The 18776-nt window shown below is 43.0% G+C and overlaps 1 protein-coding gene across 1 annotated transcript in view; it reads left to right on the forward strand.

Moving 5' to 3' along the window:
- The first annotated feature begins 4648 nt into the window (after positions 1-4648).
- The window catches only part of lars2 (leucyl-tRNA synthetase 2, mitochondrial), a 38878-nt gene continuing 24750 nt past the window's right edge, over positions 4649-18776 (forward strand). The window contains 3 exon segments of the mRNA XM_084472298.1: positions 4649-4778; positions 7011-7262; positions 9797-9922. Coding sequence (XP_084328424.1) covers positions 7023-7262; positions 9797-9922 — 366 coding nt within the window. The 5' untranslated portion in view covers positions 4649-4778; positions 7011-7022.

Consider the following 18776-nt stretch of genomic DNA (forward strand, 5'->3'; position numbering starts at 1 on the left):
CAAAATGTGTCTCTTTGTACAACCAAGAAGAAGAGTTGTTAGTGTCTCTAGCCAGCCTCTATCAAGCCGAACACACACTATTAGCGCTGTCTTCATTAGAGCTGGGGAGGAGTATGGGAATGACGTGTCCACTCAGTTTCTCCGTATATTTCCTTTTTCTTTGTCTTCTGTGTCTGGTGCACGTCCGTCTCTGACTTCATTAGTCCTTTTTTATGCATTCAACAACTAAGCGCTCCCTGGGCTCATCACCACGGCAACCAAACCTTATACCGGCTCTTCAGTTCAACCAAGTTGAGGAAGCGTTACATGTGAAGTGGGGAAGATATTTCTCTGGAGATAAGCATGTGGTCATTTGGTGTGTTGATCATATAACTGCTGTTGGTGGATGTGGTTTGATATTGGCTTATCATCTTTTCACATTAGTCCAATTGTAATCACTTGTTTATTAATCGTTGCCTTATTTTGTGTTAGAATAATATATAGCCTAAGGGTGCCACCATATTTCTAAAGGATGGCATTGGTCAGCATCACACAATGAATGTAAGTTGAAGTATATTTTAATTAATTGCAAAGAATAGGTAGCTTTCATCTGGTTTCTCTTTTATAAATTATGCAGGCCTAATGAGGCAAAGACCAGTCACAAAGCAGGCAAATACTAGGCCATAGGCCATCCCATTTCAGCCATAGCAATGCCGACCATCACAACCGTTGTTTTGATGTGTCAACGAGTGGTGACAAAAGTACATATTTTAGTAACATACATGAAGATAAGGTTTACTAAATGCTTGTACGGGTAAGGGCCACAACCGTTCGGAAAGGCTTCCAAACCAAGAGGAATACAAGGTCTGCGAATCATCCAAATTGAAAAAAAGAAAAAAAACATTTTGAAACAGATGCAAAATAAACGGCTGCTAAACTGTTATAAGTGATTCGTTCAGACCCTGAAACACCAGCCCCATCGAATCCTCAGACTCCTGCGTAGCGTTGGGTTCCTGTGGGCCTTCCCCTGGAAGAGATCAATGACCCCCACATAGAGCCTAGAGCAGCCGCCCATGTGAAACATCCTGGGCACTAACACGGTTATCTGCCCCTTTGAACGACAGTTCGAGGGAAACCAATGATGGAAGGTGCAGAAAGCATACGAGACAGCTCCACGGCCGGGCTTGTGGAAGTGGAGGAGGTTGTGAAAATTGAATCCTGAATCTGCTTGAATCTGCGGATGAGGATTTATATCACACACAACTATCTCTCAAGAGGGTCACCCTTGAACAGGTCAGGACAAGTCGGATCTAACACCACCCCACCCCACCCCCAACCTTATTGTCTTATGCACTTTGCCATGCAGTTTGTCATCTGGGTTTGTGGCCAGTGAAATGTAATCGTGTTCTGTAACACGCTGAAAGGGAATGATTATGGTGGGCTGTTTGTCGTGGTGGAATTTGGAAGGTGGGAAGCACAGGAATGGGATGTAAAGTGGGTGGGTTGGGGGAGGAAAAGCTGCTCAGGGGAGGTGGGGATACTGATCCCAGATCCCTGAAAACACATCTGTCCTGTTACAACCTTTGTAGAGCTATGGCTCTTGATCAGCTTAATCAAAGTGATGCCAGTCAACCAACATTCTGGCAGTGAGTTCAACTCACTGCCAGAAGTTCGCTTATCAGAGGTAGGCCTGTCCTTAAAGGCTGGAAAGAGTGATATCCAGACAGCAAAGACGCCTTATCAGCCGGAATGAGCATTTTCCTAAGCTATCGTGCGTTATTTATTGAGTTATTTTATTGTATTTGGGTTAGACACACCTACAGCAGTAAATAAGAAATTTGACAGAAAAGTCCAAAAGTAATCTGCCAGCAGAGCATCACAAATTGTACAATATTGAAACAGTTCGAGGTCATGTTTGACTGTTTTCCATTTATTATGAAGTGGTTATTGTGAGGGTAGAATTATATGCGTTTCTCTTTCTGTAATATTGATTGTACATCAAGTCCCATTTCCCCATTCAATTATATAATCAAGGCTTGATGTAAAACCTTTGATAATAATTAACCATTATGCAAAAAAATTATTCTGTAATTCACCCAGCACTTCATCAGATGTTTATTGAATCAGTCAGGTCTAATCTCAAAGGAACACAATATAATAATAGTAATAATGACAGCTCTTTTACATTTGTGTAATTAACCTTTGTTTAATCAGAGAAAAACAAGAGCGCCCCTGGCCAAGGCAGGAAGCAGCAACATGACGTTTCCCACAGACGACAATCAACATTCAATTTACAAATGTCCATGGATCTCACATCATCATACAACATGATGTGCTGATTTACCACACGGCTCAGCAGTGCAAGTTCAGTGTATTCCAGCTGCAAGGAAGCTGTATATCTTTATTCATGCACACCGTATACAAACTATGGGGACGGTCAGCTGGACAGAGTGCAGCCTGCAGGGAACGCCCTCCTGTGTCTTTAAAAAAATAAATACACTCTGTTAAATAAATAGGTTTGGTTAAATATATGAACTACTGTACATTAAACGCTACATAATTTAAACAAGGGATGGAAATATTATTAATTATTATTATTATTATTATTGTTATTATTATTATATAACTATTATTATTATATTATTATTCTATATTTTAATCGGAACCCCAGGGTATAACCCCTTGTCTTTGTAGGTGTTGATTTCATCCACGAGGACATGAAGATCTTTGAATGGATGTGTGGCTCGTAGCACCTAGCCTCTGGGGACACAGTTTCATGTTCATCAAGGAGCGCACGCCACCCCCTCCCCGACCCTGCGTCTACGTACTCTGCTCTCTGTGATGAACCAGGAGAGTCAGTGTCTCGATCGCGTCCAAACTAATTTCCCTCTCCCATTCCTCCTCTCAGCCACATCCTGCCCGGGGCCCCAGCTCCTCTGACTCTGATGTATGGCAGAGAAACTCAGCCCCCAGTTTAGCTCGCTTACGTCAGTGTGAGAAGCTTTCCTCTATGCACACACACACGCGCGCGCGCGGGCGCACACACACACACACACACACACACACACACACACACACACACACACACACACACACGCACGCACGCATGGTCGCACGTGTGCACACACACACACACACACACACACACACACACACACACACACACACACACACACACACACACACACACACACACACATATATTTGATAAATTTATTTGGAATGACCAATACTACAACACCATAGCATCCAAATATTAATAAAGAGCCTATTATGTCTCACACAACAGCACAAACACTGTGCAAGTAACCACAACCAAGTGAATCAGTAGAGCTATATATAGTTATAGTTATATTATGGGTAGAGATGACAGCACCTTCTCCATATATGTAGACTGCCTATGATTGCTGACACAGAGCATTATTTGGCTATTTGCTTAGAGTTCTTCTTATTGAGTCCAGCAATTTGCAATCCTCTAACACAGAGTCTATGAACATGTCAAAGGCTACCATAAATAAGTCCAACTAGTTTTGTGCTATAACCACCTACTGTCAAAGCATGTATTAATGGCTGGTATTTTAACATTTTTTCAGAGAAACACAGGTCCATATACATGTCGAAGCAACAACCCACACAATAGTTTTTAGTAGAGAGTCTCTAAGAACACTTTCTAGGGAGTTATCATTTAAATGTATGAACCATTTAAGATGTATTTTTTGTTTGTATGTATTGTGCTTAGTCCATATACTAAGTAGGCCTAGTTCATTCGCTGTGATGTCAACAATGCGATCGTGACGGGCAATGTATAGGCCTAGTCCTTTAAATGCGGGGCATCCGTTCAATATGTGCGCTGTTGATTCCAATTATTTATTGTTATATAATAAGCAGAATGGTTCATGACGGTTTGCAAACCATAGAGAAAGGTTATATTGAGTGGGGAGTGCTTGCAGTCTAGCTTTGATTAGGTCTACACATTTTAGAATGTCTGCGTTAACAGCTGGATTATGGAGCGCCGAATGTGAAACTGCTGGGTCCGCACTGTAGGCATGAGAGTTTACCCTGGAGGCGCAGGTTCACCCAGTAGGCCTAATTGCGCTGTTGTGAGTGAAGGTGTTTTTTTTTTTTGATTTCATACCTGTATGTCCGGCTGTCCAGCTTTTTGCTGGAATCGTCGTGATGTAGAGTCGCTTCAACATGCACATTTAAGTCCATGATTCTCCTGAACTCCTCGCTGACGTTTACCTGTTTCCTCCGCTTGTGTGTATCCAATTTAGCTGTAGCCTATGTTATTGTTATTACACAAATCAGTCAGATCAGGCCAGTCTGAGCGCACTCCAGACCTTGAAACCTTGAGTTAAATTTCTGAATCTTAATCTCTTATCTATCTATCTATCTATCTATCTATCTATCTATCTATCTATCTATGAACGTATTTGTATATACATTTATTTAGAATATATATATATATATATATATATATATATATACATTCTAAATAAATGTATATACAAATACGTTCATATATATATATATATATATATATATATATATATCGAGATATATTAACAGATAATATATATTACATTTGAAACGTCAAGTCGCATGCGTACACATTGTCATTGGAGGCGGGTTTGATAAAGTTGTTTAAAAAAACAAGATGGCGCCGCCCATACTGAAGTCGTGAGCAACGAGAACAGGTCATTTCAATGAATAAACAGTTGGATAAGTGACTCTTTATGCGACATATTTATGAAATATCACACATACAGCCTATATAAACCAGGGGACTTGGAGGAACAGTGAGTTTCTACTTGCTACTTGACTATACATGTTGTACATTCCCTGTGCGGACACGAGCATCTGGTATTGATGGGGTGATCGATATAGAGAAGACAAATTAATAAGATTGATAACGGCATTATTCTTATTGCATTAATGTTCTATTAAGAATAGATTAATATGTTTTCTGTTAAGTAGAGCGGACTATAATGTGCTGTAATATGAGCCTATATTGAAGAGTATACAAGTACAAAGAATGGAATTTGAGGTTAGAAACATTTCCTTGTCATCGCCTTATCTCGACATGATCCGTCCGACATGGTTAAATTTAAAGAATGGTGAACATTCCCACTCATGGACAACCGGAAATGTACACCCCATTTCTTTGGACTGGCTGGCTTCTATCGGCTTTGGGTTTGAGAAATATTGAAAGCTGGGAACCTGGTCATCAGACAAATGATACACACACCCCTTAGTTCCAAGGTCCTGACCTATTGCTTCCGATATATATTGTGTGGGAAGCAGAAGGCTATTTTGGACATCACTTAAATTAACCATTATACACTCAAAGGAAACAGGCGTTGTAAAAACGGTAAAACTCTTCAACTGAAGGTGGAAACCCTAATCTCATTGCTGATTGGGGACATAATGGGACTACACTATAAATAGTTTTTTCAAACTATGGATGGAGTCATTTTAAATTTGAAATGAACAAGTGTTGCCAGCCGTACAGTGGTTATTTTTGCTGAGAAATTAGTAAAATTATTACTTTTAGTGCTTGGATTAGGCAAATAATGCAAGCTGTCAGTGGCTGAAGAGTTGGAGCGGTTTGACTTGTAACAGGAAGGTTTTTCAGTCAACTTAGATCAATCCCCGGCTCCTCCTAGCTTACTGTCGAGGTGTCCCTTAGCAAGTGACTTAACCCTAACTGCTCTCAATTAACCATGCAATGTTGAAACCGCTGTCAGTGTTTGAATGGGTGAATGTGAGAAATTAATTGTAAAGCTCTTTGAGGGAAACTGGTTAGAAAAGAGCTATACATGCAGTCCATTTCAGAACTCCTTACATAAAAGTTTTCTTTTTTATTAGAATTTATTAGAAACACTATGGTTTATTCACTCTAGGGATGATGCATTTTACATTTTGGGACATATTAAAATTGATGACAGACAGAACAACTGACAAAGAACCTGGGTCTTGTCATACTTGTTGTTCTGCAGCCAAAGAGTCAAATACTATGTTTATGTCTTTTCAAAGTGTGTCTGATTATTGTGTGCGCATAGCATTTTGCGGTTATGAAACATAAATTACTGAATTACTGACAATTACTGAATAATATGCATATATTTAGACATATGTTACATATTTATACAGAGTTGTTTACCCCAAAGATGGGTAGACCTGTGTTTTTCTTAGAGAGCAAGAGGAAGGGAGAGAGAGAGCCTTTAATTTAAGCTGGGGATGACAGATTTGTTAAAACCAGATAAAAAAAGACATTCATTGAGTGACAGTCTGCTTGTCTTTTTGTGTGTGTGTGTGTGTGATGAAGACAGAAAGAGAGAGACAGAGAGAGATAGAATATACATGTGTGTTGATGGCTTTAACATCAAACGCAATGAATAGGATGATTTGCTCTTGGGGGGCTCAAGTGTTTAAAAGGTGTTCCACCCGGAGGCTGTCTTCAAGGAGCACTCTGAACCTTTATTTATTTTATTTCTTTGTATACTCACCTTTTTAATGGTGAGAAGCAGTACAGAATGATGATATTTGATTTCATTAGAACACACATGATTTATTAATTGAATTATTGCCAATTGGCTTGAAACACCTGATTGGGAAAGAAAGAAGAATAAATGAAACAGGGATTTGCAGAACACTTGCATAGTGCCTAGACCAAACACCTAACACAAACTACAGTGGTAGCACAACTCAGATTTGCTCTACAGACTTCTGTCCAGACTGGTTCAAACTAGTGGAAAACCAAATGTCAGAGACTTGCACAAAAACCATGTAATGGGTCATCTGCAATTTGTTTTCTTTGTTCAAAGTTTTTGGATATAGGCCTATTTGAGGTTTAAAACCACATTTCTTTTGGGCTTGCCAATGCCCAAAAAACATGCTTACGTATCATCTTTTCCAACTGCAAGTGCATTTTCCAATCCACGTTAAAGGATGAATTCATTTGTTGAACACACAAGCGCTATACTCCTCATCTGATCTCCCCTGTCTCCCCTGCCTGTTGTGGTGCTCAGGTGGCCTGAATCATGCACATGATGTCTGTGTGCAGCCTGGCTCTGCATCCCCTCGCTTGGTCCCACCAGGTGGGCCGGCTGAGGTGTGTCCTCCAGAGGGCTGTTTCCCGCGTGCGGTTCCCCGGCGCTCGCACGCTCTTCAGCGAGACGGGGGTGTGGGAGAAGGACTATCGAGCGGAGACCCGGCGCAAAGTGGAGCAATGGTGGCACCCACGCATCATGGAGCAGTGGAAGAGAGACATGCCTCAGGAGGTAAACATGCTCATCCCGTCATGTTACGTAGTCATACTACTGCTATTATTATTATTATTGCTATTAATATTATTATTCATATTTGTTATTCTTATTTGAGCTATGTAGTCATTTAGTAGCTGTTTTTTATCCAAAGCATGGCATTCTTCATACATGTCAGTAAAGAGCGGGTATGGGGTAGACGTCATACAGACACTTGTTGGTGACATGCCCGTTCTGGTCGATGTTTAGTACTGCACGCAGTATTCTGGTGTAGCACCCATCAAGAGACTTCTGTAGGGTGGGCTTCAGGCTCCACAGTGGCAGGGTTTAAACCTAGATCCTTTCAGCAGGAGGTCTATGACCTCTAACCAACACATGACTGAGGAGTCAGACCTTTTCAAGTCATTGGCTGTTTTAGATTTTTATGAAAAGAATAAAGTGTAGCTCAAGCATCCTCTGCTCTTTTATTATGCATCCTTCTCCTAGATCTTTGAGTGTGTTTAGGGACCTTTATGCACTGTGAGGACCTTTAGCCTCGTCTGATCGTGAAACAATCTAATGAGCGACTCACATTGTGTCTCCCAGGCCTGAATGTAATTCCAGGGACATGCTAACATTAATCAGGGAGACTAATGGCAGCCTCTGTGCTAAATCATTTATAAAATGACTTATAAGGTAGGGTTTAAGTAATAATTACAGGGCTAGACAGAGGTACTTCCTGCTACAGACGTCAGTGTGTTTCCACAGAAGGACTGTTGTGTGACAATAGCCTGCCATCAGCATGTGTTATTATAGTCTGGCCATTAAACGGATCATGCGCCTCTGAAAGGGACTGATGAGTTATTTCCTTTTGTTGAATTCAGCGAATGAATGAGATATCTGAATGATTTTATCAAACTTGATACCTTTGTTTGAAAAAAATACATTTTCCTTGATGTCTGCCCAGGTGCAGGAACAAATGGATTTCACGGTTTTATTTCATTTTATTTTTATTTAAAACCAATTTCATAAAAAATACAAATGTTTTTTTTTTTTCCAACATTTTTGGTAACATTTTAGGAAAACACTTAAACTTTGTTTGGCCTGTCATGTGTTTACAAGATGCTCTCCTTACCCCAGGAACAGTGGCGGCTGCTGGTCTTTCAAAGACGGGAAGCTCATTTTCGGCCTACATCATATAAATTGTCAATTTATGAATGTATTTTTTGAATGTACAATATCCTCTCAGTTCATTTTCAAGGCAATGCTCTGTCATACCAACTAGCTGTCTTTTCCAGTGACTTGACTAGTGTCCTCTCAATAGCCAGCAGAGCTAGGCTGCTTAAACGGTCTTGGCCCATTGTGTTATGGGTGTAGGACTTGAGCCACTTTAAACAGGAGAAGCTCCTTTATACACCTGCAGATGTAGCTCCAATTGTTGCCACTAATGAGAACAGTTTGTAAAGCCGAGGCATTGCACTGTCCAACTCCATGTCTTTAAGGAACACCAAGAAATCACACAGCTTTCCCCTGTCACCCTGCAAGTCCTGATCTGAATACAGGACTTGAAGTTCAGACATCAGGCTCCCTGAATCAAAGTGATGGCCAACTACCAAAACGATATTATACTTGAACAAGGAAATGTGGGAATTATGTTAAACTGAAGCAAGGAATTGTGTGTAAGTGTATGAAATGTATAATGAAAATTGTCTAGCAATTTCGCCAAGCAAAGATCAAGAAATAGGTTGCAGTCTGTTTTTCGACTCGCTTGCAAAATCCGCGATGGGACTGAGGACTGAAGAGAGCTCCTTTTATAGTTCAAAATCGCTGTCAATCAAACGGCAACTCAGTTTTTCACAGACCGTCCAATCATCACGCATAAGCCCAATGTCCAGGCCAGCCCACTCCTCCATTCACCCCCAGAGACGCTGAGCGTCTGTGGGAGGGACATAATTGCAGCATTATCCATTGACCGTCGACTTTCGACGCACTAAAAAAAGCTGTTCTATGCAGCCCCATTGAAGTGGATGGACGCTGAGCTTCAACAGGCAAATGCACTGTGACGCTACAGGAATGTATGAGAAGGAAATCGAGTCAGTCGACCTGCGATAAGCGGCTGATTCTGAACAAACTCGTCTTCGAGATGGACGCATTTTAGTCAATGAAATGTTAACTCAACAGTATATATTTGACCATTTAATTTTGGAAATTTTAGGGGAAGCTGAGCTTACCTTGGAGTCTTACAGAAATCACCACTGCCCAGGAAGGACATAACACTAAACGTATTTATCACATTCATATTTAGAATCAGTCACAAGATTAAGCACCCTGGTGTTCCCACACTTGTTGTTCCTCAGGGAGCACACAGTCCCATTTTTGGAAACTGCTGATCCACACTGTTGGCAGCCAAAGACTCTAAAGAGGTCATGCTAGATGGCAGTTATTTTTTGTACTTTGTTCAGTTGTTTGACCGAGTGAACTTAGTCAAGTAAACGTGTTGTAGATAGCGGTGGGAGAAAACGTTGTTGTACAAAGTGGTGTCTAATCTGAAAACACATGTGTGCTTTGCTCAGGGCCGGAAGAAGTTTTATGTCCTCTCCATGTTCCCGTACCCGTCGGGACGGCTTCACATGGGCCATGTGCGCGTGTACACCATCAGCGACGCCCTCGGCCACTTCCAGAGGATGAGGGGCCATGAGGTGAGGCTCTTTTTATTATTTGGGCTGAAGGTTTTTCTATGTTACCACCACTGACTTTATTAGTCATCACCGCTGACTTTATCAGTCACCGCTACTGACTTTATTAGTCATCACCGCTGATTTTATTAGTCACCACCGCTGACTTTATTAGTCACCGCTACTGACTATTAGTCAGCACCGCTGACTTTATTAGTCACCACCACTGACTTTATTAGTCACCACTACTGACTTTATTAGTCATCACCACTGACTTAATTAGTCACCACCACTGACTTAATTAGTCACCACCACTGACTTAATTAGTCACCACCACTGACTTAATTAGTCACCACCACTGACTTTATTAGAAACCACCACTGACTTTATTAGAAACCACCACTGACTTGATTAGTCACCACTACTTTATTATTAGTTATCACCACAGACTTTATTTGTCACAACCACTGACTTTATTATTCATCACCACTGACTTGATTAGTCACCACCACTGACTTTATTAGTTACAACCACAGACATGATTAGTTAACACCACTGACTATTTTAGTCAACACAACTGACTATTTTAGTCACCACCACTGACTTTATAAGTCACCACCACTGACTTTATTAGTCACCACCACTGACTTTATAAGTCACCACCACTGACTTCATTAGTTACCATCACGAATATGAATGAAACCACAAGCCATCAGTTCTCCCAGTATAACTAGTGCACAGAGGATTTCATTTGATTCAGGTTGTGGAATCAATTTCACAGGCTAGATACAGGCCTTGGTTACGAGTTGTGCGTTCCTACATCCAAAGGTGTCATTCTGTTGGCATCGTGTCTTTGTCTCCACGAATTTACACACGTTTGCATTTTACCTTGACGGTCATGCCTTGGGCTCAGCTGTGCAAATGCTATTTCAACTCGGTGTGTGGGAGATGCAAGGCAGCTCAGCCCACATGGTTCTCTTCATGTGGTGCTCGGTGTGAAGCCGCCACCTGGATCATTACAGCTCAGATGTTTATTGACGTTTTCTGTCGTCTTCACAAAGCCTGTGCCATCTTTTGAAAGGAGAAGTGTTTCCATCTGCAGCAGGCTGGTCGAGGGGCAGCTGCTAGGTGAGCTAGCCGTACAGTAGCGCTGGAAAGAAAAGGAATGGAGGCTATGTTACTTCATTATGTATAAGTTGTGACTTGACCTATTACATTGTAATGTCACCGATAGATTACATTATAAAGTAACCCATAGGTTACATCAACATTTAATTGGTTACATTATAATGTTACATATTACATTCTAATCTATGTAAACATTAAACTGGGGGTAACAGGGTAACATTTTAAATGTTACCCGTAGGTTACCAACCTATATGTCACATTATAACTGTAACGATTTAGAATGCATGGTGCTGGTGTGGAATGTAAAAGGATTCACCACAATCTCATTGTATGATATAGAGGGAAGGTATAATGCGGTCTTCAAATATCTTAATTTTGAGGAACATTTGGGCCTGTATGATATTAAAAAAAAAAAACATTGTCAATTGGATTCAGATGTTTACCTACCACAATCTTAATCAGTCAACAACTCAATTTAGTCCTCTGGAAATAAACATTCATTATTGAAATACAGGATCATTTAATTGAAAAATGATAGTTCTCCGGTATCTCTTAAGGCATATTTAGTAAATGTAAATGAGCAAGGTGATAATGGAGTGAATTCATTTAATTTAATTAATTTAGATTGAGATAAATGTTGCGTGCCGTCATTCACGCTATCTCACTCTAACAAAATGCCAAAAAGAGAAAAAGGGATCGTTACCATTTTCCCCATGAAACTCATCAGCACAGTGACACAATTTACCACTAGACGAAACCTTTCTACATGTTGCACGATCTGTCCCAGATTTCTCATCAAGGGGGGTCACAAACGAGACCCTGCAAAGACCCCACAGGGCAGAGAACACTGAAGCTCAACCAACCATCACACAAAAAAAAGATTGTTGGCTCACAATCAAATCACAAAAACAAGTGTTCTTCCGCCAAGCGGCGATTGACCCGTTGCATCCCATCTGCCCCTGGAACTCTGCCTCTGGCACCGCGGGCTGCACTTCCTGTCCTTTGGCCGGAGCTGCCCATCATGGCTCCTCTCCATGGGCCCCCTGAGTGGTTGAACGGCTATGATGAGCGGTGTTGTTGTTGTTTAGACCCTGATGCTCACCCCCGTTGCCCTTTTTGAAGTCTTCTGGATCAGGGGGCGCCTGACTGCCGTCTAAAGATGGAGCTGTGAGCCCAACGTGGGAGACGTTTGAGTTTGTGTGTTTTCATGAACACGTCCCATGTGACGCGTCAGTGACAGCCTATGTTTAGACCTGCCTTTCCGCTCGACCTCTGCCACCGCCGCTTCATCCGTCTTTGTCGGTGCCGTGACAACTCGCTCGAGGTTGGTATGACAACTAGCAGCCATCGCACGTCGTAGCGTTCATCTCGGCCCCTTCTCTTATTTTCCTCTTTTTTTAAATTCTTTCTCCTTTCTCCTCTCCCACCCCGGTAACGTTTTGTCTGTCGTCTTGACCCGTGTGTGTGTTGAGTGATCGGTCAGCGCTGAGTTAGCGATCTCTCCCCAATCACTGCTTTGTAATCGGCGAGGCCTCCTTCTCCACCGGACGACAGTAAGACAGATGGGTGGTTACTGTAAGACACGGTGGAGCGGTTCACCCGTGTGCATCCATCACTGATGCACTTATTCACCCACAACCCCACTTATTCACCCACAACCCCACTCCCCCTTCCCCCTCCCCAAGTGTTTGCCAGAGCTGAAGACCAGCGGTGCCGGTGTTTTGCCAATTTATGCTATATTTTGATACTGTATTATTCAGTCTTTATTGGAGATTACAGGGGTACATTATGTGTATTTTACACCACCACTACACAAGCAGAACCACTAGGTAGCAAAATCTGACATGGGAGCATAAATTGGCAGAGCACCGGCGCCTCTGCTGAAGACTGTTCGGTTGGGTTGGATGGCCTCTTGTCGTTCTGCCGATATCTAGGTGCCTCTCTCTCTCTTTAGTTGAACCCTTCTTAACACAGAACACAGAACACATAACTAAAGACAAGACGGGTCCGAGAGAGTTATGGTTCTGACATTTTTGGCACAACACCTAGGAGTGGGGCTTATTTCATGTACAGCATCATTATATTGATCATACACGGTACAGTCAACCACGGTATTAGCTAAATAAAGTATCACAAAGTTGCCTTTGGTCGTGACCATGAGGATAACACGCTCCTTTGTAGAACTCTCGGTATTCACGATTTCTTTGTATGTGAGCTGAGTCATAGGGTTCCTTTTCAATTGAAGTAAACATTCTGAAAGGAGAACACACAGCAGCTCAACCCAAACAACTTATTTATTTTTTTTGCCCAGACCTGTATTCTAGCTCCCCATGGTGGGTCTACGCTCAGACCTAGTGGTGTGTGCAGCTCCCTCACCTGCCTGGAGACTCCCCCAACGCTAGAGACTACGGCTCCGAATGCCGACACTCATGGCTTCACATGAGTGGCAGCTGCCTCCCCTGCCCTAGAGTATGCTGTTTATCACTCCATCTGTCAGAGACACAAAGACTTTTTTTTTTTTTAAGTTAATTGGGGTAACTTTACCGTCTACACTTTACAGTCTATGCTACAATACTCTGAACTATATCTCCAAATAAATGGTCAAAATCACTTTGTTGTGCCTAGTCTGCCGAAGGCCGCGAAGGCGCTAGCCACTATCGTGACTATAGTAGTTGCACTTTGGTGTTTGTGATAAGACGTTTTTTACACTGATTCACAGCTTCATCCCACAATATAGGCCTACATACTAACTGTGGCAACCTGCCTTGGGGAGTGAACCGCTTTCTTCCAATCAGGACACGATTTAACTGGGCAAAAGCCAAAAAGGCAAGTTTATTCCAAAATCAAAAGTCTTTTACAAAATAACCAAAATCTGGGAGGAATTGACAGTCCCGTCACCCGGAAGGACCGGTCTCTCCACACGTGTGCCCCATGGCTGGGAGAGCCCTGAATGAGTGGAGAAGCAGGCTATTTAAGCCCTGCTTCTCCACCTGTTCCTCAGGTGCTCTGCATATGGCTAATTGGCATGGCCGGGTTGCCACAGAACGCAATGTGCATTGATTCCAAAATACAAAAGTATGGTGGCCCTTTGGGGCAAATCACAAAGACGAATAGGAAAACACAAATGTTTGCCATTAAAGATTGCAATAACAAAAGCGAAAACACCATGACAAATCAGAATACACCACAACAAATCGGAGATCAAATCGGCGAAACAGAAACCACAGCCACAAATCTGAAAACACAACCACATATCAGAAATCACAATGAAATATCAGAAATCCCAAAGAAAAATGACTTAAACTCTGACGAGTGTCATGTTTAAATCGTCATCCCCACATGACGAGTCCACAAACGTGATGTGGACTAGAGTTGTCGTGTGTGTCTAATCGCCCTGTTTCTTTTTTTTATGTATCGTTGTGTTTTTCAATCTGTCACTGTGTCTTCTCATTTGTGGTTTCTGATTTGTGGTTGTGGTTTCTGTTTCGCCTTTTGATTTGGTTCTTGTGTGTTTTTTTGCATGCTTGTTGTACCGTCAAACGTTATATGGCTCGTCGACTCGTTATATGGCTCGTCGAGTTGTGTGTTTCTGATCGCCCGGGTGTTTTTTAATAATGTGTTGTGTTTTCCAACATGTCACCGTGTCTTCTGATTTGTGGTGGTTGTTTCTGTTTCGCCATTGGATTGCCGATTGGTTCTTGTGTGTTTCTTCTGATTTGTCACTGTGTTTTCTACTTGTTTGATCCACCAATCAATCTCCACCCCTTGATTTGAGTTCTGTCCTCCTAGTCTTGAAGACTAAACAGCCTAGCGTTATATTGGTTATGTCCCAGGCATTAAGACACACTACCCCCGTGGTTGTCTGGCAGTCAAGCCTCTTGTGGCGAAGTGTAACGACTGGAGTCCAGATTAACACTGCTTAGTGATGAGTTCACCGCTGCTGTGTGCTGAGGGAAGGTGGCGATCAATCGCAGCTCTAAAGCAGCGTCAATGAACTCCTGAACCGGCTTCTGCTCTGGATGTGGGCTCAGTAATGCAAGCCATCCATCACCCCGGTATAGCTGCGGAGTCTCATCATCGGTTCTGCGTTATGAGGTGGAGTATTTACGCTGAATAAACAATGCTGCGCCTCGCTCCATTTAATGAGCGGATGGATTTCCAATTTTCGAAGCCTTCGTCCTCCCGCCTTCGCGGTCCTCCCGCTCTGCCTCCTCTCTCTCTCTCTCTCTCTCTCTCTCTCTCTCTCTCTCTCTCTCTCTCTCTCTCTCTCTCTCTCTCTCTCTCTCTCTCTCTCTCTCATTCTCCACGTAAACCCTACTCGGCTCACTCTGGCCACGGCGGCTCTCACTTAGCCTAATACCACTCGGCTTTACAAATTATGCGCTGACAGTTACCAAGGCGACAGGCTCGTCTGAAATATCAGCCCTGTTAGAGTTGATATAACGTCTCTCTCTCCCTCTTTCTCTCTCTCTCTCTCTCTCTCTCTCTCTCTCTCTCTCTCTCTCTCTCTCCCCCGCTCTTCACTTACTTCATTTACTTCTCTACTCTCGTATTCTTCTTGCCCGCCTGGCCGCTCCTGTGTCTGACCCCCTGCAGCCCCTGTGGGCTGGAGGCGTATCAACCGAGCCTGATATCACCGTAAGAGACGGCCAGAGAGGAGACGCACGGCGTCACCAAGCCATTATGGTGGCCACCGGTGGTGGTTTCTGTATGCCTCACAGCAGCGAAAAATGGGTCACATTTATTTATTTATTTTGTAAAGTCCTACAGAGAAGAGGCAGAAAATAAATGAAGAGAGAGAGACAGGGAGAGGGAGAGGGAGGGCACATGCAAGCTATGCATATTATTTTAATTTGTGTCTTGCGGAAATATTTATTCGATTTTTATTTTATTTTATCTTTTATTTGCACGGCTCATGCATGGCTAACTTAATTATGGCATACATTAGTTTAATCTCAAGCTGTGTCTTGAATTTAGACACAGCTTGAGTCACATTGGCCTATCGGTTACGATCAGAACTTCAAGTCACAGGACGTGGTCTCTCTATTTTAACATTTGAGAGACTTGTTTTGAGGGACAAGTCAACACTGGTATTATAATCACATGAACAAATGAATAAGAACGAATCAAGCGGTTGAGCACTCCACTCTGCGGTGTGTCCATTGGTTTCAGATAGATAATAATAATAATAATACATTTATTTTATATAGCGCCTTTCAGGATACTCAAGGTCGCTTCACAAGAGTGGGAGGTGAGGGTGTGTGTGTAGGCGAGTGAGTGAGAGTACAAATGCACAAGGCGCTGGGTGGGATCGTGAGTTAGAGGCCATAGGCCTCAGAGAAAAGTTGTGCTTTCGTGTACTTTTTGAAAGTCTTCACGGAAGGGGCACAGCGGATGTGGGGGGGGGGGAGCTGATTCCACAGAGTGGGGGCGGACATGCAAAAGGCCGGGGAATTGCCAGCCGGTCCTTGTCAGAGGACCTGAGGGACCACAGGGGGGTGTAGGGGTGGTGGAGGTCAGAGAGGTAACGGGGCCAGATCGTGAAGGGACTTGTGAGTAGTATGTGAGTAGTAGAATTTAGAATTGAATGTGGAACTTGACTGGTAACCAGTGGAGCTGCATCAGGGTTGGGGTGATGTGCGGCCAGGACTTAATGCCAGTTAAGACCCTGGCAGCTGAGTTCTGCACATATTGCAGTCTGTCCAGGGTTTTAGAGGGGAGACCGGTGAGTATGGCGTTGCAGTAGTCCAGGCGGGTAGAGATGAAGCAGTGGATCAGGGTTTTGGTAACTGAGTCTGAGAGTGAGGGTTGGAGTCGTGTGATGTTCTTCAGATGGTAGAATGCAGATCTTGTGACGTTATTAATGTGGGACTGTGAGAATGATAGGGTGGGATCCAGGATGACACCCAGGTTGCAGACTACGGGTGATGGGGTGATGGAGCAGCCATCCGCTTCCAGGAGAATATCCCCAACCTTCCTGAGCAGTGGCTTGGGGGCCACCACCATGAGCTCAGTTTTATTGCTGTTCAGTTTGAGGAGGTTAGAGGTCATCCAGGTTTTTAGTTCTTGCAGACAGTTGATGAGTGAACCAGGCGGGAGCTGAGTGGAGGGTTTGGTGCTGATGTATAGTTGAGTGTCATCCGCATAGCAGTGGAAACTGAGACCGTGGTGACGAATAATTTGGCCAAGGGGGAGCATGTATATGGTGAAGAGGAGAGGGCCTAGCACAGATCCCTGTGGTACGCCATGATTGACTGGAGCCAGGGTGGAGTTGGCATCTTTCAGGGTGACATATTGCGGTTGGAAAGGTAGGACTGAAACCAGGAGAGAGCTGAGCCCCTGAGGCCGATGAGCTGAGAGAGACGGGTAAGGAGGATAGAATGGGACACTGTGTCAAAGGCTGCAGAGAGATTGAGGAGGATGAGAATGGAGATGAGGCCATTGTCGGCGGCAGTAAGAAGGTCGTTGGTGATTTTAGTGAGGGCGGTCTCAGTACTGTGTCGAATTCTGAAGCCTGATTGGAGGGGTTCAAAGAGCTCATGGTGGGACATGTGATGTTGGAGCTGGGAAGCCACTGCTCTTTCCAGGATTTTACTTAGGAAAGGAAGGTTGGAGATCGGACAATAGTTGTTTGGGTCGTCAGGGTCCAGACCAGGCTTTTTCAGGGTGGGAATAACTGCTGCTATTTTGAAGCCTGAAGGCACCACACCAGAGTCCAGTGAGCAGTTGATGATGGCGGCAATAGAGGGACAGATGACAGGGAGGCAGGTCTTCACCAAGGTGGTAGGCATAGGATCCAGCTTGCTGGAAGAGGTCTTAGCTTTGGTCACCAAGTCATGCACCTGGTCAGTGTCCAGTGTGGCGAAAGAGGAGAAACAGTACTGCAGTGGACAGGCAGTAGGGGTGTCGACACCAGGATGGGGGGGAGTAGAAGAGGGTGGCGTAGAGTGTTGCAGAAGGTTGTGAATGGATTCCACTTTGTTTTGGAAGAAATCCAAGAACCTGGAGCACAGGTCTACGGCGTCAGTGGGTTGGGGAGCATCGGGGGGCACAGGAGTTGGTTGATGGATGTGAAAAGCTTTTTGGGGTGGTTTTGTTGGCTATTAATAAGCATGGAGTAGTAGATGGAACACACACAAGAATATCTGCAATGATGAATTCACTTTGACATTCTTCATAATGTCAATAGCCCACTGAGAGGATTTATTTTTATCTTGTGTACACATTGGACAATGATACATTAATATTATAGAGTGCCACACAGTGTTCTCAATGTTTTTTTTTTTTTTTTTAATTATTATTATTATTAAGTATTTTTTCACATTATCCACACAATATAAACCGTGGAAAAAAAAATGCAGGACAAGAAACAAAAACAGCAAACACGTACACAAAAATAAATACATTTATTTTTGGAATAAATAAATTTTATTCCAAATAAATCGAGAAATATGCTTATCCCATTCTCTAAATTGGTTCTGGGGGATTTCTACTGGAAGTGATAAAAAAAGATATAGTAATCTGGGAAGAATATTCATTTTAACTGATCTATTCTACTGCCGAAGTCGAGAGGAAGGAGGGCCCATCTAGTGAGGTCATCGTATATTTTTTGATTAACTGAATTATAATTAAAACTGCGAGCAGTGTTGAGGGAGTCAAGCTGATAAACTAATTAAACAAAATTAAAACATAAACTACCAAGTTTGGTTATGATATGTCAAAGGGCTGCTGAGATACAGGCTTACTTGCT

This window comes from Micromesistius poutassou (assembly GCF_964030765.1).
Source record: "Micromesistius poutassou genome assembly, chromosome: 8".
Taxonomy (NCBI): Eukaryota; Metazoa; Chordata; class Actinopteri; order Gadiformes; family Gadidae; genus Micromesistius; species Micromesistius poutassou.